Genomic DNA, 24,412 nt, shown 5'->3' with positions numbered 1-24,412 from the left:
TCCAAAACATTACTGGTCATGGTTTTAAATTGTATTAACATGTAGCAGAATGATATAAAAACGATTTACAGCACTGACTTAGCCGGATTAAGCCGAAGTTAAGTGACTTAAGTATATTATTTACAAGTTTACACCTTAATATTAAAAAAAACTCCTACATCAAGGAATTTAAAGGATAAGGATAACTAGATAGCACAAAAATAACTTAAAATGGGGTGACTTTGAGCCAAGGGGTGACATTGTACCAATAAATGCATTAAGATTGCTTTGATAAGCTTGAATTTTATGTTAATTTATTTATTTGTAGACGGATTAATTTGGTCTATTTATGTTCCCACAAAGCAATTTGATGATATTGCTACGCAAATCTGCTTATTCTGTTTGAATAAAGCCTGTTGATTTAAAATTTAATTAATTAAAATAAATTTAAAATCTCCTGGAATCCTCCAAATTTGAAAATTATGCTCACATTTTTCAGTTCTGAATCAATTTCTTCTGAAATCAAATAAAACAATCAAAATATTAGGGAAACAAATTTTTTGACGTGGCAAGCTTGTGACATAGCAATTAGAATAAACTTGTTCTTTTTTGTTTTAAATCGTTTACAAATTTCAAACTTACGAATGAAATCCGGAGACAACTCCAGCTATCATTTAGCTCTTAGCAAAAGTTGAATGGCACAACTTCCCACAGGATTAATATTTCAAACCAACCAATTATTTTTCAACATTGCAGTTATCGTCATAAAATAAAAAATAAATAAAATAAAATAACTTTTCGTAATTGGATAAAATAATGTTGATACACTCATAGTTAGGATTCAATAAAACATATTATTGATCATCAAGAACGTTAACTAATAATGTATTCATCAAAACAAATCCTACTTCTGCCCAATGTGAAAACACAATCAATCTTTTAACAAGCTTGGCATATCTTATGAAAACATGAAAATAGTACAGTTAAATATCAAATCAAATCAAATTGTTCGCTCTACAACATTACCAGCCAAACTGGGGTGAGAGGCAACCACGTTTAACACTCTACCACCGAACCCGGTATAGTCAAGTACAAGTATGTACAGCCGATGTAAGTTTTCAATGTGACTTGTGTCCTAAAACTCTTGTTGGGGTCAAACGGTTAGACTTATGAAACTAAAGCTTTATCTATTTTTTTAGTGTTGCGTACTTATTGAACTTTTTATGGCAGAGGACAACATAAAAACAATATTTGCAACGATTATACTTTGCAATTCAAGCTTATCGAGCTTGTTGTTAAGCTATCTGGCTATTATAAAATCGTATAATTTGGTACAATGTCACCCCTTGGCTCAAAGTCACCCCATTTTAAGTTATTTTTGTGCTATCTAGTTATCCTTATCCTTTAAATTCCTTGATGTAGGAGTTTTTTTTTAATATTAAGGTGTAAACTTGTTAATAATATACTTAAGTCACTTAACTTCGGCTTAATCCGGCTAAGTCAGTGCTGTAAATCGTTTTTATATCATTCTGCTACATGTTAATACAATTTAAAACCATGACCAGTAATGTTTTGGAATTAAAACATTGAAACTTTGATCTTTTCATACGCATTTTACATGTGATTTCCCCTTAATTTCTACTCGAAGCACTAAAACTGACTGTATTCGAAATTTCTGCCGGCAAATATTTTGAAACTCGGCCCAGAGGTGCAGAATGGTCCCAGGAACCATGTCCAATCATTGGTTTGGGTGGAAATTTTTTATTTATAATTACGGTCTGTGGGGGACCCGTGTACGGACTACACTGGAAAAAATAATACACGGTAAAAAAAAATTTGGTGATTTTTTTATTTAACTTTTTATCACTAAAACTTGATTTACAAAAAAACACTATTTTTAATTTTTTTTATTTTTTGATATGTTTTAGAAGACATAAAATGCCAACTTTTCAGAAATTTCCAGGTTGTGCAAAAAATCACTGACCGAGTTATGAATTTTTTAATCAATACTGATTTTTTCAAAAAATCGAAATTTTGGTCGTAAAAATTTTTCAACTTCATTTTTCGATGTAAAATCAAATTTGCAATCAAAAAGTACTTTACTAAAATTTTGATAAAGTGCACCGTTTTCAAGTTATAGCCATATTTAAGTGACTTTTTTGAAAATAGTCGCAGTTTTTCATTTTTTTAAATTAGTGCACATGTTTGCCCAGTTTTGAAAAAAATATTTTTGGAAAGCTGAGAAAATTCTCTATATTTTGCTTATTCGGACTATGTTGATACGACCTTTAGTTGCTGAGATATTGCAATGCAAAGGTTTAAAAACAGGAAAATTGATGTTTTCTAAGTTTCACCCAAACAACCCACCATTTTCTATCGTCAATATCTCAGCAACTAATGGTCCGATTTTCAATGTTAATATATGAAACAATTGTGAAATTTTCCGATCTTTTCGAAAAAAATATTTTTGGAATTTTCAAATCAAGACAAACATTTTAAAAGGGCGTAATATTGAATGTTTGGCCTTTGTGAAATGTTAGTCTTGATTTGAAAATTCCAAAAATATTTTTTTCGAAGAGATCGGAAAATTTCACAAATGTTTCATATATTAACATTGAAAATCGGACCATTAGTTGCTGAGATATTGACGATAGAAAATGGTGGGTTGTTTGGGTGAAACTTAGAAAACATCAATTTTCCTGTTTTTAAACCTTTGCATTGCAATATCTCAGCAACTAAAGGTCGTATCAACATAGTCCGAATAAGCAAAATATAGAGAATTTTCTCAGCTTTTCAAAAATATTTTTTTCAAAACTGGGCAAACATGTGCACTAATTTAAAAAAATGAAAAACTGCGACTATTTTCAAAAAAGTCACTTAAATATGGCTATAACTTGAAAACGGTGCACTTTATCAAAATTTTAGTAAAGTACTTTTTGATTGCAAATTTGATTTTACATCGAAAAATGAAGTTGAAAAATTTTTACGACCAAAATTTCGATTTTTTGAAAAAATCAGTATTGATTAAAAAATTCATAACTCGGTCAGTGATTTTTTGCACAACCTGGAAATTTCTGAAAAGTTGGCATTTTATGTCTTCTAAAACATATCAAAAAATAAAAAAAATTAAAAATAGTGTTTTTTTGTAAATCAAGTTTTAGTGATAAAAAGTTAAATAAAAAAATCACCAAATTTTTTTTACCGTGTATTATTTTTTTCCAGTGTAGTCCGTATCCATACCTACAACTTTGCCGAAGACACCAAATCGATCAAAAAATTCCTTCAAAAGATACAGATTTTTGAATTTTCATACATCATTTTTGTATGGACAGCTGCCGAATTTGTATGGAAAATTATATGGACAAACTAATGATGCAAAATGGCTTCTTTGGGCATACCGAAGGCACCAAAAAAGTTTCAGTCGGATTAAAAAATACAAAAAAAATCGAATGACCGAAATCCTAGAGAACTGCTCAGCTATAATTTGTATAATGTTCATTTGAGGGTTAATGATAGTTACACCAAAACGAATCGAAACATTACACTCGTGCAAAAAGGCAAGTTTGCAAGTGAAAGTTGATGGATCGCCTTTATTTGTTTATTTTCATGTCCACATTCCAACGATCGACGCCAATCTTTTACGACGGGGGGACGGGGCAATTGCTCGGCACTTTTGACCAAGTGTCACATCATTTTCTTTCAAGCAGGTGGTTAAGTACCTGAATCGGGAATCACAAATCAAAATGATCTAAATTTTAAATTTGATTTTTTGAAATAATACGATATTTTATTGGAATTCAACATCTTTCACAAAGTTACACCCAATTTTTTCTCTTAGGGTAAAACCACAATCGATTGCACCACCTTAAGGAAATTGTCAAACTAGTTGTCGTTGCTGCACGGAATTGTGTCCCCACGTCAACCGTCACACCACCATCGGCGGTTGTGCATTTATATATTGTCTAGTCAAACTTCAATTGCGCGAGTTGGCAAATGGTTTTGCAACCTGTCGCGCTAGGCTTGCGGGGGTAAATGCGACTCGACTCGGCAGCTTGGCGGTTTGATGGGTTTCTTCCATTTTCCGGCGTTGCGTTGCGTTGGCTGAGTTTGTTACCAGCTGGAAGTTGTGGTTGTGCAAAACATTGTACGGATATGTCATTGAATGGCATTTGATCGCCAGTTTTTGTATGCTTTAATCACTGATTATTTTTAAATATTTTCAAGTTGACTTGAATTCAACAGCAACGCATTACTCCCTTTCCTTGCACAAACTTTGTTTCCTTTTTTGCCTTCCTCACGTTACTGAGGAATGGCTATAAAATCACTCGAAAAATGAACTTCTCAATTAGACCTCCTAGACCCACCTTCATGTATACCTATCGACTCAGAATCAAATTCTGAGCAAATGTCTGTGTGTGTGGTGGGATGCTGATCAAAAAATTGTCACTCGATTATCTCGACATTGGCTGAACCGATTTTGTCCGTTTTGGCCCCATTCGATCCGTCTTGGGGTCCTATAAGTCGCTATTAAAAATTATGCAGTTTAGTTAAGTACTTCAATAGTTACGCTAAAAAAACGATTTTAACAGTCCGGAAGATTGTAAAAAGGGTGGTTTTTGTAAGAAAATCCGTCATGCTATACATTTTCAGAAAGGTATTTAAAAGACCTTTCCAACGCGTTCAAGACATTGAAGATCTGACAACCCTTTCAAAAGTTATAAGTACTTAAGTGTTATTTACGCACTTTTTGCATTTTGGGTAGCACTCTTTAAATGTGAGGAAGGCGCCAACCACCTAAGGGTGGATTAAGTAACGTTTTTTAGAAAAGCTATTCTTTTAAGTTTATAAGCAAAATTGTTTCAAATAACGTCATAATTCGAAAACCGGACACTTAGTAGCATATCATTTTTGTTATGGCAGGCACAAATCTAGTAATAAAGTGGAAATGTACAAATATAATCTAAATGTAGGAACCATTAACATTTAATTTTAAGAAAATGCTTACAAAATATGTTTTTCCCAATAAATTTTATTAGAATTTTTAAAATTGTGATGACTATTTATGTTTCGAATCCCAGACACTGCTAAAGGCCGATTCGAAATCCGGACACTCGTTTTAGCTTAAGGATCGCTCCAATTCTTAAGGTTTCAAAAAAGCTGTTAACAGCAAAAGAGCCGATATTTTACGGAACAATATGCTAAGATTTGAATAATTCTGTGAAATACTTCGCATTTCAAGCACACTAATTTTGTTTTAATTTTTTAAATTAATTTTGACATTTAATATAACCTCCAAATAAATTTAATATTGAAGTTGATGTAAAAAATCATCAATCCTCGAAGCTTTCACATTTTTTCTATGTGAAATCGGCAATATTCAACCATTTTTATTTTTTTGTATTTTTTTTATTTGGCTCAAACTTTAAGAGAGCCTTCTCTATGACCAAAAAAGCCATGTTGTATCATTGGTTCACGCATGCAAGGCTCCATACAATTTAGGTAGCGTCCATACATTCGTAATTATTCGAAAATCTTTAACTTTTGAACGAATTACCTAATCGATTTGGTGTCTTCGGCAAAGTTGTAGTTGTAGGCATTGTTTTGACGAAGAACTTCGTCTTAGGGCTCTATACAGGGTAGCAATCCAAAATTTCGCGGAGCGAAATGTAACGAAAAATTAAACGCGACTGCAAGATTTGTAACATTAAAATCTCAGCTCCTGTTCAACACACGTAAAAGTGGTACCCACCAAACGAAAGGGGAGATTTCACGCATTCTTACTATACCTAATTAATGGCCATGCAATTTAGTTGAAGCACTTAAAAACTGTGTTTAAATTAATAAAACTGCTTCCACACAGCAAGCAAGCACGCACACAACACACACACGCGCACACACTCTCTCTCTTGACTCCGCCCCCAAAACCTTGCCTGCGTTTGGCCTTGACACAATTTGGCGATTTATTCCTTTTGTGCTGCTGCTTCGCCAAACGCCAAAACGATTTGATATAAAAGGAAGTGCCGATCCAAAAATCAAGTCAAATCAATTTTGGACGCCGACCTGGAAGGAGCTCCTGCTGCTGCTGATGCTGGACCGAGGAGGAAACCAGCCACGAGGAATCCACGATCGGACGACGTAGCCATGGAGATTTTGCGGGACGCGACCAAGGAAGGACGCGCGGGGTGACGGATTTCACAGCTCGGCGAGCTGCCTTCACCCCGCTCCCCCAAACCGGTGACGGATTTCACAGCTCGAGGAAGCTGCTCTCGCCCGGCGCCCGGTTGAGGAAGCGGCCAGAAACTTTAGGAATTTTGATACTGGACATGAAATTTGACATTTTGGCAGTAGTGGCCGCCACCTGGAGTGGCCGCAGGCCTCGGGGATGTTCCGATAGGGGGACATTTGCGGAACCATAAGAGTTGGGGCAATATGGGTATCAAACTTTAGGGTTTTTGATACTGGACATGAAATTTGACATTTTGGCAGTAGTGGCCGCCACCTGCAGTGGCCGCAGGCCCCGGGGATGTTCCGATAAGGGAACATTGGCGGAACCATAAGAGTTGGGGCAATATGGGTATCAAACTTTAGGAATTTTGATACTGGACATGAAATTTGACATTTTGGCAGTAGTGGCCGCCACCTGGAGTGGCCGCAGGCCTCGGGGATGTTCCGATAGGGGGACATTTGCAGAACCATAAGAGTTGGGGACATATGGGTATCAAACTTTAGGGATTTTGATACAGGACATGAAATTTGACATTTTGGCAGTAGTGGCCGCCACCTGCAGTGGCCGCAGGCCTCGGGGATGTTCCGATAGGGGGACATTTGCGGAACCATAAGAGTTGGGGCAATATGGGTATCAAACTTTAGGGATTTTGATACTGGACATGAAATTTGACATTTTGGCAGTAGTGGCCGCCACCTGCAGTGGCCGCAGGCCCCGGGGATGTTCCGATAAGGGAACATTGGCGGAACCATAAGAGTTGGGGCAATATGGGTATCAAACTTTAGGAATTTTGATACTGGACATGAAATTTGACATTTTGGCAGTAGTGGCCACCACCTGGAGTGGCCGAAGGCCTCGGGGATGTTCCGATAGGGGGACATTTGCGGAACCATAAGAGTTGGGGCAATATGGGTATCAAACTTTAGGGTTTTTGATACTGGACATGAAATTTGACATTTTGGCAGTAGTGGCCGCCACCTGCAGTGGCCGCAGGCCCCGGGGATGTTCCGATAAGGGAACATTGGCGGAACCATAAGAGTTGGGGCAATATGGGTATCAAACTTTAGGAATTTTGATACTGGACATGAAATTTGACATTTTGGCAGTAGTGGCCGCCACCTGGAGTGGCCGCAGGCCTCGGGGATGTTCCGATAGGGGGACATTTGCAGAACCATAAGAGTTGGGGACATATGGGTATCAAACTTTAGGGATTTTGATACAGGACATGAAATTTGACATTTTGGCAGTAGTGGCCGCCACCTGCAGTGGCCGCAGGCCTCGGGGATGTTCCGATAGGGGGACATTTGCGGAACCATAAGAGTTGGGGCAATATGGGTATCAAACTTTAGGAATTTTGATACTGGACATGAAATTTGACATTTTGGCAGTAATGGCCGCCACCTGGAGTGGCCGCAGGCCTCGGGGATGTTCCGATAGGGGGACATTTGCGGAACCATAAGAGTTGGGGCAATATGGGTATCAAACTTTAGGGATTTTGATACTGGACATGAAATTTGACATTTTGGCAGTAGTGGCCGCCACCTGCAGTGGCCGCAGGCCCCGGGGATGCTCCGATAAGGGAACATTGGCGGAACCATAAGAGTTGGGGCAATATGGGTATCAAACTTTAGGAATTTTGATACTGGACATGAAATTTGACATTTTGGCAGTAGTGGCCGCCACCTGGAGTGGCCGCAGGCCTCGGGGATGTTCCGATAGGGGGACATTTGCGGAACCATAAGAGTTGGGGCAATATGGGTATCAAACTTTAGGGTTTTTGATACTGGACATGAAATTTGACATTTTGGCAGTAGTGGCCGCCACCTGCAGTGGCCGCAGGCCCCGGGGATGTTCCGATAAGGGAACATTGGCGGAACCATAAGAGTTGGGGCAATATGGGTATCAAACTTTAGGAATTTTGATACTGGACATGAAATTTGACATTTTGGCAGTAGTGGCCGCCACCTGGAGTGGCCGCAGGCCTCGGGGATGTTCCGATAGGGGGACATTTGCAGAACCATAAGAGTTGGGGACATATGGGTATCAAACTTTAGGGATTTTGATACAGGACATGAAATTTGACATTTTGGCAGTAGTGGCCGCCACCTGCAGTGGCCGCAGGCCTCGGGGATGTTCCGATAGGGGGACATTTGCGGAACCATAAGAGTTGGGGCAATATGGGTATCAAACTTTAGGGATTTTGATACTGGACATGAAATTTGACATTTTGGCAGTAATGGCCACCACCTGGAGTGGCCGAAGGCCTCGGGGATGTTCCGATAGGGGGACATTTGCGGAACCATAAGATTTGGGGCAATATGGGTATCAAACTTTAAGGTTTTTGATACTGAACATGAAATTTGACATTTCAGCAGTAGTGGCCACAATCCGGAGGGCCCCGCGGATGTTCCGATGGGGGGACATTTGCCGAACCATAAGATTTGGGGCAATATGGGTATCAAACTTTAAGGTTTTTGATACTGAACATGAAATTTGACATTTCAGCAGTAGTGGCCACAATCCGGAGGGCCCCGCGGATGTTCCGATGGGGGGACATTTGCCGAACCATAAGATTTGGGGCAATATGGGTATCAAACTTTAAGGTTTTTGATACTGAACATGAAATTTGACATTTCAGCAGTAGTGGCCACAATCCGGAGGGCCCCGCGGATGTTCCGATGGGGGGACATTTGCCGAACCATAAGATTTGGGGCAATATGGGTATCAAACTTTAAGGTTTTTGATACTGAACATGAAATTTGACATTTTGGCAGTAGTGGCCGCCACCTGCAGTGGCCGCAGGCCCCGGGGATGCTCCGATAAGGGAACATTGGCGGAACCATAAGAGTTGGGGCAATATGGGTATCAAACTTTAGGAATTTTGATACTGGACATGAAATTTGACATTTTGGCAGTAGTGGCCACCACCTGGAGTGGCCGAAGGCCTCGGGGATGTTCCGATAGGGGGACATTTGCGGAACCATAAGAGTTGGGGCAATATGGGTATCAAACTTTAGGAATTTTGATACTGGACATGAAATTTGACATTTTGGCAGTAGTGGCCGCCACCTGGAGTGGCCGCAGGCCTCGGGGATGTTCCGATAGGGGGACATTTGCGGAACCATAAGAGTTGGGGCAATATGGGTATCAAACTTTAGGGATTTTGATACTGGACATGAAATTTGACATTTTGGCAGTAGTGGCCGCCACCTGCAGTGGCCGCAGGCCCCGGGGATGTTCCGATAAGGGGACATTGGCGGAACCATAAGAGATGGGGCAATATGGGTATCAAACTTTAGGAATTTTGATACTGGACATGAAATTTGACATTTTGCCAGTAGTGGCCACCACCTGGAGTGGCCGCAGGCCTCGGGGATGTTCCGATAGGGGGACATTTGCGGAACCATAAGAGTTGGGGCAATATGGGTATCAAACTTTAGGGATTTTGATACTGGACATGAAATTTGACATTTTGCCAGTAGTGGCCACCACCTGGAGTGGCCGCAGGCCCCGGGGATGTTCCGATAGGGGGACATTTGCGGAACCATAAGAGTTGGGGCAATATTGGTATCAAACTTTAGGAATTTTGATACTGGACATGAAATTTGACATTTTGGCAGTAGTGGCCGCCACCTGGAGTGGCCGCAGGCCCCGGGGATGTTCCGATAAGGGGACATTTGCGGAACCATAAGAGTTGGGGCAATATGGGTATCAAACTTTAGGAATTTTGATACTGGACATGAAATTTGACATTTTGCCAGTAGTGGCCACCACCTGGAGTGGCCGCCGGCCTCGGGGATGTTCCGATAGGGGACATTTGCGGAACCATAAGAGTTGGGGCAATATGGGTATCAAACTTTAGGGATTTTGATACTGGACATGAAATTTGACATTTTGGCAGTAGTGGCCGCCACCTGGAGTGGCCGCAGGCCCCGGGGATGTTCCGATAAGGGGACATTTGCGGAACCATAAGAGTTGGGGCAATATGGGTATCAAACTTTAGGAATTTTGATACTGGACATGAAATTTGACATTTTGCCAGTAGTGGCCACCACCTGGAGTGGCCGCAGGCCTCGGGGATGTTCCGATAGGGGGACATTTGCGGAACCATAAGAGTTGGGGCAATATGGGTATCAAACTTTAGGGATTTTGATACTGAACATGAAATTTGACATTTTGGCAGTAGTGGCCGCCACCTGGAGTGGCCGGAGGCCCCGGGGATGTTCCGATAAGGGGACATTTGCGAAGCCAGAAGAGTTGGGGCAATATGGGTATCAAAATTCATGGATTTTGATACTGAACATGAAAATGGCCATTTCGACAGTGTTGGCCAAAACCTGGAGTGGCCGGTGCCCTCAAAGCAGGTTTCCCCGGGGTCCGGAGAGTCTTTTACAGAACCATACGAGTTTTGGCAATATTGGTATCAAAATTCATGGTTTTTGATACTGAACATGAAAATGGCCGGAGGCCCCGGGGGTGTTCCGATAGGGGGACAATGACGGAACCATAAGAGTTGGGGCAATATGGGTATCAAACTTTAGGGATTTTGATACTGAACATGAAATTTGACATTTTGGCAGTAGTGGCCGCCACCTGGAGTGGCCGGAGGCTCCGGGAGCAGGAGTGCACCTTCCCCCGTTATCTAACGTCAAATTAACATGAGACCATCTTTGAGCAGAAATAAATAGATCTTAAGAAATAATTCTTTCATGATTGATTTTGTGGCCAAGAAACGCAAATATTAATAACTATAAAAAATTCATTTACTTTTGTGTCCGAAGTTCTTCGTCATGATGGTTATGCCTGTAGCATTACCACAGCACCTTTTTTTAAATCAACTTTTTTTTACACATCTTCGATTTCTCAAGATCAGTATTTCTATTTTTTTAAACTTATTTTGTGCCATAAAGAAGTATGGAGAAAAAAAAGTCAAAGTAGTTATGTCACAGACATAACCGGAATGGCGTAGACTACGTAAAGTTTTGATATGTTGACACAGAGTTTTCCATTTCTTAATTTTGATGAATTAGCTAGATACTTGAAATACACTAACGGAATAAGATCGTGAACGCGAGATGGACCCCCCGACACCTAGTAAATTCAATCGGACCGTGTACGTACCGGTTTTATTTTTTTTTTTTTGAATTTAACAAATTTTTATTTTCCAGCTTATATCGTTTGTATACATTTTTTCATGTTAAGGGATACAGTTTAACTTTTCATCTTTAGTTTTTTTGCTTCATATAACTTTGTTTGCTGTTCTTTTGAAATTAATGTGGATTTTGGTCAGTGACCATTAGAATTTTAATTATTAAATAAAACCTAACCTAACGAAAAGTTATGATTTTTGTGAGGACTTATCGTCCGTATTTGATCACAAACACCCCGAGGGTTTTGATAACTTCAGCATGGGTTACGCAACTGTTCAGTGCGTCCGACATCTCCAAGAAGATCCGGACCAATTCCTCCTTCGAGAAAAGTTCTTGTGATGCGCCGGCGCCAGCACTCGGTCCATCCTCACGTTGGTGTGGGGATTTGTTGTCGCTTACCTTCGGGAAGCCGGGAATCGGCACCTTGGGGGGTGCAGGTTTTGGAACCACCACTGGAACCGGCAGCGGTGGAAAGTTGTCGTTGTTGATGACCGGCTGGACGCGAGTCACCTTCTTGGGTCCGGAAGCCTTCTTCCGGATCTCGATGAACTTATTCCTGGCCGGGCACTGGGTGTCGGTCCCTTGGTGTTTGCCTTGGCAGTTACCGCACTTGGTTTCCGCGATGCAATCCTCGTTCTTGTGCTTCCCACCGCAGTTTGTGCACCTGGTGTCCATGAAACAATTGCGCGTGCCGTGGCCAAAGGCGAGGCAATTCTGGCACTGGGTGACCGATCGGTTGGCGCCTCGATAGGTCTCCCATTGGACGATGATCTGGTCAAGCGCCTTGATCTCCTTCAGTCGCTTCAGGGTGGTGGCACCCTTCGGGAAGTGGACGAGGAACAAGTGGTCCCGATAGTTCTTCTCCTGCTGGTCTCTCCGCGTCATCTTGAAGACCTTGAGTGGCTCGAGTTTTTCCTGTTTCAGTGCAGCGGTCACCGATTCCACACTGAAATCTCCCAGGCCTCGGATGACGACCTTGAAAGGCCGAGAACCCGGGAGGTCATGCGTGTAGAAGTGGTATTTCCATGTTTTGAGCAGCCTGCCCATTTTGTTGTATTCCTCCACCGTGGGGCACACGATCTTGATTCCTTGGCCGGTGAGCTTGTAGGTAGCGGTCACCTTGGCATTGTTGGCCAGAGTTCGCAGACGAGTGAGGTCTTTGTCCGGGATGAAGTAGGGGGGCGCTTTCTCCTTCTCGCACCGTTGCACGATTATTTCACTGTCCGGGTCATCCCACGTGAAGTACTTGTTGTTTTGAAGCAATTTTTTCGTTGCCTCGTCGTCGTCTGGCTTTGGACGTTTGACGCCCGTTCCTCCGCCTCCCGGCGCCATTTTCCTCGAGTTAGCTGCCGACAGCAGCAGTTGAAGTGGTGTTGATAATTTCTCCAGATGCGCGACGAAATCGACCTCTTACTTCGCCGGCGGTCCGAGCGGGAATCTGTGTGATGTGTACGTACCGGTTGTTGAAACGGAATTTATATACGATTCGAATTGAATTCCGATAGAGTTGATTTTTACTAGAAAGAGATGGCAAATCTAATGCGAACAAAACCGCAGCTACCATGTAAACATACTTTGAATGTGTTGATAAATCTTTGACTAGACAACATCGAATGAAAGAAGGAAAGAGAAGAACGAAAAACGATTTTTTCGTGAACCGAATGAATGTTTGGTAGCAGAATGAGGGGGAGGGAGAGGGGTTGGGGGCGAGAGCAGCCTCAGAAAGCTGTGCAATCCGTCACCCCCGAAGTCAATCGTGTCAATTCAATTAGAGGGAAGGAAGATATAAGCGTTTGACGGATGACGCAGTTAACCAGGGCCTTCGGCCCGGGTTTTTTGGAATGGCAACCCAGTACCTTCGACAAAGACGTAGTCTACGTCAAAAGAGACGAAGGAATTTTAGCGAGCCGAATGGGGGGAGGGGTTGGGGGCGAGAGCAGCCTCAGAAAGCTGTGCATTCCGTCGCCCCCCCAGACCAAAATTTGTTCCTGAAATTTAAATTCAAATTAGCTCGCTGCCTCGTCCCGGGTAAAACGAGGGATGAGGGCAACTCTTTCAACAGTTTGGAATTGGACACGACGCAATTCTTTCAGAAACGCTCGCCGCGAATGCGACGAGCTAGTTGTTGTTTCACAACCACGGCTTGACCCACGAGAGGCTCTTCAGCGGAAGGCAGCAGGCGCGCGCCTCATCTCGTTGATGCCTCGTCCCGGGTGGGACGAGGGACGGGGAGTGAGGCAACTCCGAACCACGGCAACCACGAAAGATCCAAACGGTCCGGCCATCGAGAGGCAACTGGCTGACGGTGACGTCGAGAAGGCGATGCGCGCTTCTTTTCCAGTTCTGGTCCCTCTCTCCTGCTGCGGCTGCTCTGGTCTCTCCTGCTGCTGCTGCTCTGGGCTGAGCTTTCCTGCTGCTGCTGCTGCTGCTGCTGCCGGTCCGACGTCTGAGACGTGAATGATAGAATGGGCTGAGCGCGCGTTCTTATATATGATTTCGGTCTGCTACTTCCCCTCCTTTTTCGCGACCGACACTCGGTCGCGTTGCTCGGATGATTTTCCCCTCAAAATAGGTACTTGACATTCCCGTCCGTGAGTGGGAAGCGCTCATTTTGCTTGCAAAATCTGTGCATTTTGAAAACATTTTAAAACATTCAATTGTTTCAATAGTTAAACTATTTTGCCAACAATGACAGTTTTATAGCAAATTGCTGAATAATTTTCGAATCGAATGGCACATAAATCGTGTCGATTCGATTAGAGGGAAGGAAGATATAAGCGTTTGACGGATGACGCAGTAATCCAGGGCCTTCGGCCCGGGTTTTTTGGAATGACACCCCAGTACCTTCGACAAAGACGTAAGTCTACGTCAATATGCTGCCATTTTGTGCAATAAAATGTTTTTTTTTGAAAAAATAGAAATTTGAGTCAAACTAATTTTTTGAGTTCATGTTGGCATTTTTTGATCTTTAAAAAACAAAAATACTTTGAAAATTATGCAATCAAGACTCACCTTTCAAGAGGGCCAAACATTCAATATGACGCTCTTTATTATTATTTGATTAAAGGTTGTTTAACTTACAGAATAAAAAAAATACATAAATTGAAATAACAAACCATAATCTTAAGATTTGAATAAAAAAAGTATTTGAAATGCATTTTAAACTAGTTTAGTTGTTTTGGAATCATTAATTTTTCAAAAAATGTAAGATTTGAAGAAAACAAATATTATAACGAAACAAAACTTTTTGCGGTACTGTACAGTATGTAAAAAAAGTATTTACACCCCTTGGGCACTATGCACACTTTGTGATGAAACATGTAACAATTTAAAGTTTGACAGAAACCTAGTACTACGTTTTGTTCAGAAACTCATGCCGAACATTTTGCTACAAAAAGCTAATGAAAAGATGATTTCTTTAAAAAGTTATATAACAAATACTATTAAAAAATCAAAAAAGGTGCAAAAAAAGTTTGTACACCTTTCGAAAAATTAACATAAATAAAGTTATTTGTTGACAAATCACAGTAAATCCAGTCTCCCAACTCCAAATGGCATCCTTGACTGTTTAAAAAAATAATTTGGATTGAATATAAAGTTTACTAAGTACTTAGTATAAAAGTTTATATAACTCTGGAAATTCTATATAAAACTTATCTAAACTTGATTTTGCAATCTTTTAATTCAACTAAATGTCAATATATTACCAAAGAATTGCTAAATAAACATTTTGGAGTGGGTATAACACCGTTATACCCACGACCCAGAGTCTTTGTATCGATAGAATAGATTTTTCGTTGGAATTTCGTACCAACCCGGAATTACGTCGTCGGAAAATCTGCCGGCATCTGAACCGGTCCACGATTCACAAGTCAACCTATGTGGCATCAGAAAGGGCATAAAATTTAAATAAATACCTAAGCAAAAACGTTGTTATGGTTTCATTTGAGCAACCTGCCAAAAATGTATGGAATTTCGTAATTTTTGTTCTCGTGGATCAAACTTACTTTTTGCCCAGGTATTTAAAAGCGTAGGTTTTAAAGAAAACCTAGATGTTTGGGTATCAAAAGATCGGAAATTTTAAATTAGTTGTTTTTGAATCATTATTTTTTTAAAAATGTAAGATTTGAAGAAAACAAGTATTATAACGAAAAAAAAAAATGTTTTGCGGTACTTTACATCGAAAATTTTCAAAAACTTAACAGATTTTTGAACTTGAACTTTCAAAAATAAAAATTTACCAGCTCTAATGAAATAGAAATAATTAGAAATGAATCTTTATGAAAATCCAATGTACAGATCCGCAAAAACTTTATTTTTCGCGAAAAAATATATTTTCATTAAAAAATATCTTATGAAAAACTTATGATTACAACAAAGGCACATTGCAAATATTTTTCAAAGTTTATGTCACCTTCCCCCTTCAAAATTGGTTTAAAATACAGGGCAAACAAAATATTTTTATAAAAAAAATCAAAATTTTAATTGCTATAGAAGTCTAAATAACTGAAAAATGGGTATGTTTTAAATGCGTTTTTAAACACTTTTTTCATTCAAATGTTAAAATGGTGGCTTGTAATTTAAAATTTTCAACCTTTGTTTTTAAATTTTGTTTGCACTTCCCTCGACTTTGACCAGAGTTGGAAACATAAACTTCAAAAAAAAAATTACAACGGCCTGAGATTACTTCTAATGATTTTTTTTTTAATTCACAATGAACTCAGTTTATGAACCTTTTCCATAAAATGTATTTAAAATCAATAAAAAATGCCAGGTTTAATCAACTTTCACATGAATTTTTCTTCCAAAAATGATTATTTTACCGAACTAAAAACATATTTTGTAACACACATATTTTGCAGCATGATTATTTTTTTTCAAATTTACTAAAGAAGGTATTAGACTATAGAGGGCCTCGTGGCGCGGTGGTTAGCGGCTTCGGCTGCCGATCCCTAAGTTCCTATGGGGCGCGTTTTCGATTCCCGCCTTACCCTCCTGGACTTCTATCGGATGGGGAAGTAAAATTTTGCGTAAAAGAGGTTTTCGGTGACTAACCACACAGAGAAAAAAGAGTTCCCAAAATCGTGAACATGAAAATGAGAACCTCGAACAACGCGTTCAATTCCATGGTACGATTTTGAAAAACGTACCATGAAATTTGAACATTTTGTTTGTGGTTCCTATTTTCATGAACAAGCGAATTTTTCACGATTTTGGGAACTCTTTTTTCTCCGTGCACACATAATCTTCGGACGCCTAGAAATGAGCAGAAACTTGCAACAGAGACCAAAAAGACCCGGGGGTCGTTAAAGTGGGTTGCTTTGTATTAGATTATGACAAATAAACATACAAATTCGTACAGTTTGACAGTATGGCAGTTTGCTTGCTTTGTTTGTTGGTAGAAACGTCAAACTGCATACATTTTGCGAGTTTGTCAAACTGTCTAACACGAGAAGTGCGAGTTTATTTGTTTGTCATAGTGTAATACCTGCTTAAGATGTTTTTTTTACTTATAATTCCTATAATTTTTATTTTTTCTTGTTCAATAATAATTATAATTTAAAAATTGTAAAATGTTTTAAGTTTAAAATTGCCCATTTTATCCGATAATGCAATCCGCTTTTCGATTCGAGACTATTTTTTTAATTGAGAAAAACGTTACACTTAATGAAAATTTGATTCGTCAATGTTTTTTTTTTGTATAATGGCCGTAGCTAATAAATCTCGAAGAGATGTGATGTCGCATCCCACCTAATCCCCTTAGAAATCGGCCTAAAAAATTTGAGGGGCACTCGCTGAGTCAATGGAACTCGCTTAGAATTTAGCCTTTGCTTGTTTGCTTGTTATAATTTATTTATTCCAGAAACTAATGTATGCTTCAAAAGGAAACCTGAAAAATAAAGTCATCGTATCTTGCAAATTCAATTTCTTTCGCAGTATCAATTGATGACTCTCTTCGCTCTCCGATTGGACAGATGTTTACAATCGCTTGTGTTTTTCATCAAGTATTTTCTCTCTCTCCATCGAATACCAATTCAGCCATGACGTCTCGATTGCACTTCCATCCTTGCTTGTGAAAATATCGCTCTACCTTTAAAAAAAGCTCAAACAACATTAACTCATTTCTCTTTTTTTCATTTCGTTGTTGTTTTTCCAGAGTTCCACCTGTGTGGTGCGCGCGCAGCATAAATCGAGCGTCGCGACGCCACCACCACCGTCGTCGTCGCTGATTAAGGAGAAGGTCGCTGACTTATCCAGCTGAGTGTGAAGTTTTTCCAAGTGCCTGCCGGTTAAGGGGAAGTTGTGTGCATGAGAAAGTGCTGTGCGGTGGACTTGAGGAAAATTTGAGATTTGTGCGAAAACACGAAGAAGGGGTGTTAACGAGGAATCGTTAAGGTGCAAGTTACCTTTAGGCTTGCGAGCAGTGGAAGAAAAGCTGGTGGATCATAAAATTCAATGAATGCGTTTTGCTAATGATCGAAAGAGCATTTTAAAGAGTGTGCAGGGCATGTGCAGCATAAGCAGCATAGTTGTGGCTATTTTGTAACGTCGTCCATTTTTCGCTGATCGAAAAAAAAGAAAAAACAAGAAGAAAAGCTTTGCAGATTTTTTACAGAAAGTGAAAAGTGCAGTGCAAATGTTGATGTTTCAGTACAACCGGCTGACGACGCCGATTTAGTCGGCAGTTTTCGGGGTAAAATTGATGAAAGTGAAATTTTCGTGGGCTTTGGCCGCAAAGCAACAAGACACATAACCTACAGAAACAACAGAAGAAGCAGTCGTCGACTTGGCGTGGACTATGGATCGGAATTTGACGACCAGCAATGAGTAACGGCACGGCAGCGGCCAACGGAGCTGGCGGAGGAGGAGGTGGAGGAGGAGGAGCTACGGACGCCGAAAGTTTGGTATGTCGTAAATCGTAAGATCGGTGTAAGGAGGGGGGTTTGTAAGCTTAGTTGGGGTTGAAAACAGTGCGACGGAAGGTATCGTTCCGTGGAGAAATGTGCTTCGAGCGGTGTGGTCATGGCGTTGACGGTTGCTGCTGCATTCCGGACTGGCCAGCGATGGTGGTGGCGGTGGAGAAGGAGGTTAGAGTTTTGGTTAATTTCTCATAATGGTACAGTGCGCGAAACACTGACGTAATTTGGAGGCTTTAAAGGCCCGCCGGTTTTGTCGCTTTATGTTGCAGTTGATTGAATTTATTGTACGCTTTGTGGTGAGAAACAGTCGATTTGTGTTTTATGTGAGGTTGGTATTGTGTAACGTAATTTGTTGAGCATAGCAGTTGCCAGCAGAAAGATTTACCTCTTTTTGAGCATTTAGGAATAACTAATGAATCATAAATTTGATTTTGATGTCTTATACAGGCTTGTCTAAATTTATTTTTCTGCCTCAAGTTTTTGATAAACTCCTGCCATAAAATGAAAATTATATTCAAGTTTAAGTGCAATGTTCTTGAACAGTTTTTGTTAGAGGCCATTTTGGGCATTTTTTCTACATTTACATAGTAAAGCAATTTTTTTTGAAATTTAAAGAGTAATTTTGCTTCATTATTTCGCCATACAAGTTTTCATGCAAATTTTGCAGTTGTCCATACAAAAAGCTTTTAACATATTAAAAAATCGATATCTTCAGTACGGATTTTCTGATCGATTTGTTGCCTTTGGCAAAGTGTAGGACTTCTGAAAAAAATAGCTGCAATTAAAAAAAAAAAACATGAAATAAGCATTTTGGAAAAAAAATTGTTGGGGATTTTAGATGACAAATATGCTATGTTTTAGCTGTGGCACATGTTGTTTATTTGGCAGAGTTTTTTTCTTAAAAAATATCATGCATTTGGAAAAACGTGGAAACAAGTTTAAAAAAATATTTTGACACAATTATTAGAAATAAAATGAACTCGCAATCAAAAAATACAATATATAAATAACATTTTTCCAAATACTAAAAAATTTCACAAAATTACGCAATATCGAAATATTAATCATAATTAAAGTTTTTTCAATCATATATCAAATTGAAGGGATTTTTTTTGCATACATTTCGAAAGTTATAACATATTTTTTTGAATTTTTTTTACAAGATTACGCAATTTTGAAAAGGTTCTAAAAAATTCACTTTTTTTTGCAATATGGGTATCAAATAATTGGAAATTTTTCATACATTTCGAAAGTTACAGCACATTTTTTCACAAAACTACATATTTTCGAAAAATAGTCAGAATTTCGGTTTTTATACCCATATTATAAAAACCAGTTTTTACAATATGAGTCTCAAATGATCGGGATTTTCAAACTTTAAAAAAATAAATGCTCAAAATTTCAGTTTTTAACTGAACTGACTGAAATTTTTTGTTTTTTTTTTAAATACGTAGTTTTGTGAAAATTTTTAGTACTTTCAAAAAAACTGTGTTATAACTTTCGAAATGTATGAAAAAAAATCCAGATCGTTTGGTAAGATACTGAAATTTTGATTTTTTCGAAAATACGTAGTTTTATGAACATTTTAAGTATTTTCATAACTTTGTATGATTATTTTCGACATTAATGAAGAAATCGTGGTCATTTGAGAATTTTTAGTATTTTTTTCAAAAATAGGTAGCTTTGTGAAAATGTTTATTATTTAAAACATTGTGCTATTATTTTCGAAATGTTTGAAAAAAAAAACCGATCATTTGATACACATATTGTAAAAACGTAACGGACCGTGGTGTAGGGGTAAGCGTGATTGCCTCTCACCCAGTCGGCCTGGGTTCGATCCCAGACGGTCCCGGTGGCATTTTTCGAGACGAGATTTGTCTGATCACGCCTTCCGTCGGACGGGAAGTAAATGTTGGCCCCGGATTAACCTAAGAAGGTTAGGTCGTTAGCTCAGTCCAGGTGTAGGAGTCGTCTCCCTGGGTCCTGCCTCGGTGGAGTCGCTGGTAGGCAGTTGGACTAACAATCCAAAGGTCGCCAGTTCAAATCCCCGGGTGGATGGAAGCTTAGGTGTAAAAAGAGGTTTGCAATTGCCTCAACAATCAAGCCTTTGGACACCTAGTTTCGAGTAGGAATCTCGCAATCGAGAACGCCAAGGCAATGCTGTAGAGCGAATAATTTGATTTTTTTTTTAATTGTAAAAACTGAAATTTTAGGTATTTTTTCGAAAATACGTCGCTATGCGAAAATTTTGAGTATTTAAAAAAAAATTACTTCCGCAATGTTTGAAAAAATTCCGATCTTTGATACCCACATTTCAAAAACAATGATCTCGAGATATTTTTTTCGGGAATAAATTGCATTTCAATATACAGGGAAAATACATATTTTTGTGAAAATGTTCATGTAATTATAGTTGCAATGGATAACTGACACAAATTATTTTTTTTAATTTGGGTGATTTTTCATAGGATTATAGCCAATGTCTCCCATATTGCCAAAATCCCTTATGCTCTTTGCTTCAGTTATGTACGCCTCGGTTGAACTGAGGCATTACTGTTTTTGTTTAAAGTGTGTGTCCGTTGCTTTTGTATAATTTCATTTCAAAAACAAACCGAAAAAAAATTAGAGAAAAAGTATTATAAATAAATAAGCATAGCATTTTTTTTTCAATCCTCATTGCAAATCAAACCTGGAATTTATTTATGTAAGGAGTTAAAAAACTTCCAAAAACACAAAACAAAATAAAAAGTTTATGGACTTTGCCACCTGCTGCTCCAAAGAATTTCAGATGAAACTTAAACCAAATCAATACTGTTAAATTATTTCTAGCAATTAATTTAAAAAATGCTAGGTAACTATTGTTCAAATCTGATTTGATTTTTTTTACAAATTCTAAGAAATGCTCTATAACCTTTCTGAGGGCTCAAAAAAGGTATTTGGCAATTGTAATCATAATAATGTTTGCATCAGTACTGCACATTTATAAAGTTTAGATCGGTAAACCATCTATCGGTATGAAAAAAAAAACAAACAAAAAATACTAAAATCGGTTGTCAGACTAACAATAAAGAATCGATATCGATATTTTCAAAGTGGAAATCGTTAAAAAAATTTTTTTATAGATTTCAGCAGTTAAGAAATCGATGATGTTTAGCACGGCGAAAATAACCAAAAATCAAAATAATCAAAATGAACAAAGTTTTAGCGAAAATCGGTTATAAGATGAACTTTCATTTCCGAATTTTGGAAAGTTTACACAGATTTCAAAAATTTTTAGTTTGCCGACCAAGCAAAAAACCTGGCATCAAGAAGTGTTTTGTCCATGACCCTGAAAGGTTATTTTTGATTAATTTCATTATTTATCTATGTGTCGACAAACATGGCGTTTTTTAAATCAGAGTGCTAAATATTTTTTCCTAAAATAACAGTAACATTTTTAGACAATTTATACCACGGCTTGATTTTTTTAAATTTATTGTCTCCTTTTCCTTCACTTGTGTTTTTTACTGTCCAAAACATTTTTGCATAAAATTTCAATTTGCAAAAAAATTAAGTTAAATTATGATGTTTTGACCAAAACAGAATAATTGACAACATTTTACCCAGCGCAGTAAACACTTTCATTTTGTTTACGATTATGCCATCAGCAGCAAATCATCCCCATTTCCTCACCTGAGAAAACGTTACGATTTTTCATGGTACACAGAAAAAAATCAATTCTCGAAACCGTGAAGTCAGTTCACGATTATGAGAACCACGAAGGAATATATTCACGTTTATGGTGCAAATGCACCATACTCATGAATAAATTCCTTCGTGGATCTCACATTCGTGAACTTAATTCACGATTACGGGAATTGATTTTTTTCTGTGTACCCAGTTTTCCACCTTGGAAAACGTACTGAGCAAAGATCGCGAGATCGTGGGAATCTACCGATCTCACTTCTTTGAGCGCTTTTTTTTTTGTTGGCATACAATAGTCGTTGAAGAGACCCGCAGATATTTGGCGTCAAAATACCGCCCTGACTTAACTGGATTTTCACGCGATGGTTGAGGTCTCTTCTATGGTCAAAACTTTGAAAAAAGCTCGGTTAAGTAGAAGTTTTTTTTTACACTTTTTATAAATTTATTATTTATTTATTTTTCGAAGAATTTTTAAACTTCAAAATTAAACTTATATAATTTTATAATTTTTTTCACGGTGCAGTAAAAAGTGACCAACGAGAGCCCCAAAGCTGCTGACCCAGTGGCGTCGGTTACAAATGGGGTGCGAGAAATTGGCTCATCCCAGCGGACGGTGAAACGAAAGTGGTTTCGAGGTTTCAACAAAAATGGGAGTAATTAAATTTTGCCCAGCTGGGGATTGCTGCTGGCTTTTGTCGGCTTCTGATTAGTGGGCTAATTCAAGTTGATCTAGTTTGACAAGCTCGAAAATGAGCGTGGTGAGACTTTGTTCACTTCTTTTAAATAGTTTTAGTAGATAGTCATTTCAAAAGTTGGACTACATTCAATGGGTTGCGTGAGTCTAAATAAAGTCTGATTGATTTATTAGTCTCAATCGCGTGTCTGTCACGTTCAAATTAAAAATTTAAGATTACACTTAAACAAAGCTGCTCTTATCTTGTGATGGTGAAATGTTTTGAAACTGTGAACTAGAAATAATCTGGAATTAATCAAGAAATTATCTTGAACACGATAAGATAGCACCTTCTACGCTGCAAGCAACTTTCGTGCAGCTATTCCAAGAATTCAGGCCAAACACAGCAGTCGCAACCAGTTCCCAGCTCAAACATGTTCGGTTAGTACGAAACAAGTATTTTCAATTTAACTCCAAACTCAACTTTTAAACCTGATCAGCCTTAACCATCCTACTTGTTACGCTAACCCTGGCCGGAGTTACTCCCACGGACCTTCCGGACGTCCAGTGCCACCCAACAGATACGCACTTTGTGGACGACCCACGGGCGTGCAACAAGTACTTCACGTGCTACCTAGGAGAACCGATCTCGCAGCTGTGCCCGCCAGGATTCCGGTTCGTGGAGTCCATGCAGGCCTGCTATGAGGCCAGCGTTGAGCAGTGTTTTCCCTGTCCGGAGCAGGGACTGCACTTCTTTGCCCATCCCAAGTCCTGCGGGAAGTACGTGATGTGCCACACGGGAGTGCCCACCGAGAAGGTTTGCTCCGAGGGAATGTTGTTCAATCCGGCCGTTGGGCAGTGCGATCTGGAAGAGAGGGTCACCTGTGAAGTGTAGTGAAAGAGATTGTTTAGAATAAAGAAATAATAGTTAATTGGAAAATATCAACAATGACTCACCTCAAACCACTCTCATTTCCGGCAAAACCATTCAGACAACAGAACCGGTACTCATTGATTGCGCCACCTTGAATAGGTGGTCCGATTAATGAATTCGTTCCCGCACAAAACGGTAATCACCCACATCGATCAAGAAACGAAACCCCGAGAAAAGTACCAATTTTGGAGCCAGTTCGAAGTACAAAATTTGCATCACGAGCGTGCCGTGTGTGGGCCAAAGATCACGTGGGCAAATCGGCAGCTTCCATCATTGCATTACGGAGCAACACACAGAAAACACAACACAAAAGTGATTAGCATTTAATTGATCCGTCGGGTTGGCTAATCGTTAAATGGTGCGATCATGTCGGTTTCATTACATCCACACCCACAAAAACGTTCACTTTCGTTTGTCTAAACAATTTGCATTGAGGTGGGAGGGTTCGCAGCTACTTCCCTTGAGCAAAACTTGAAGTTTGAATGCAATTAATCAAAATTCGATGCACAAACCCACACACACAACAAAATTCACGGTTGAAAGTTTTATGAACGAAAACAACGACGATCAAGCCCGAAAGAAATGAAATGAACAAGTACATGAAATCAACTGGTAGAAAGGGGGTTGGGGGAAGCAACGACGGAGAGGTTGAAGGTACAACCTAAAAGTGCTGTAATTGCGAGCAAAGTGTAAACTCAGTTGCAAGTGAAAGTGGTTTCCATTTGATTGCTGCTGTTCGAGACGATCTGATACTGGTGCTGTTGAGTTGTTGGAAATTCCACGGTAGCAATTGCACTGTCAGTTATTTTTATTATATCAAACTTGATAAAAGCATTTTTATAAATT

The 24,412-nt window shown here is 39.2% G+C and overlaps 2 protein-coding genes across 2 annotated transcripts in view; both read left to right on the top strand.

The window, feature by feature from the left end:
• LOC120415429 (ral guanine nucleotide dissociation stimulator-like 1) overlaps positions 1-24,412 on the top strand; it is a 106,423-nt gene that overhangs the window by 12,500 nt on the left and 69,511 nt on the right. The window contains exon 2 of the mRNA XM_039576976.2: positions 17,513-18,260. Coding sequence (XP_039432910.1) covers positions 18,180-18,260 — 81 coding nt within the window. The 5' untranslated portion in view covers positions 17,513-18,179. The remainder of the gene's footprint in view (positions 1-17,512; positions 18,261-24,412) is intronic.
• On the top strand, positions 22,940-23,564 carry LOC120415433 (protein obstructor-E-like). The gene is made up of 2 exons (XM_039576981.2): positions 22,940-23,073; positions 23,133-23,564. The coding sequence occupies exons 1-2, from the start codon at positions 23,067-23,069 to the stop codon at positions 23,525-23,527; spliced, it is 402 nt and encodes a 133-aa protein (XP_039432915.1). The 5' UTR covers positions 22,940-23,066; the 3' UTR covers positions 23,528-23,564.

The sequence above is a fragment of the Culex pipiens genome, chromosome 2 (assembly GCF_016801865.2).
Source record: "Culex pipiens pallens isolate TS chromosome 2, TS_CPP_V2, whole genome shotgun sequence".
In the NCBI taxonomy this organism is placed as follows: Eukaryota; Metazoa; Arthropoda; class Insecta; order Diptera; family Culicidae; genus Culex; species Culex pipiens.
Note: the sequence above shows the minus strand (reverse complement) of the source record. Positions and strands in the feature narration are given on the sequence as shown.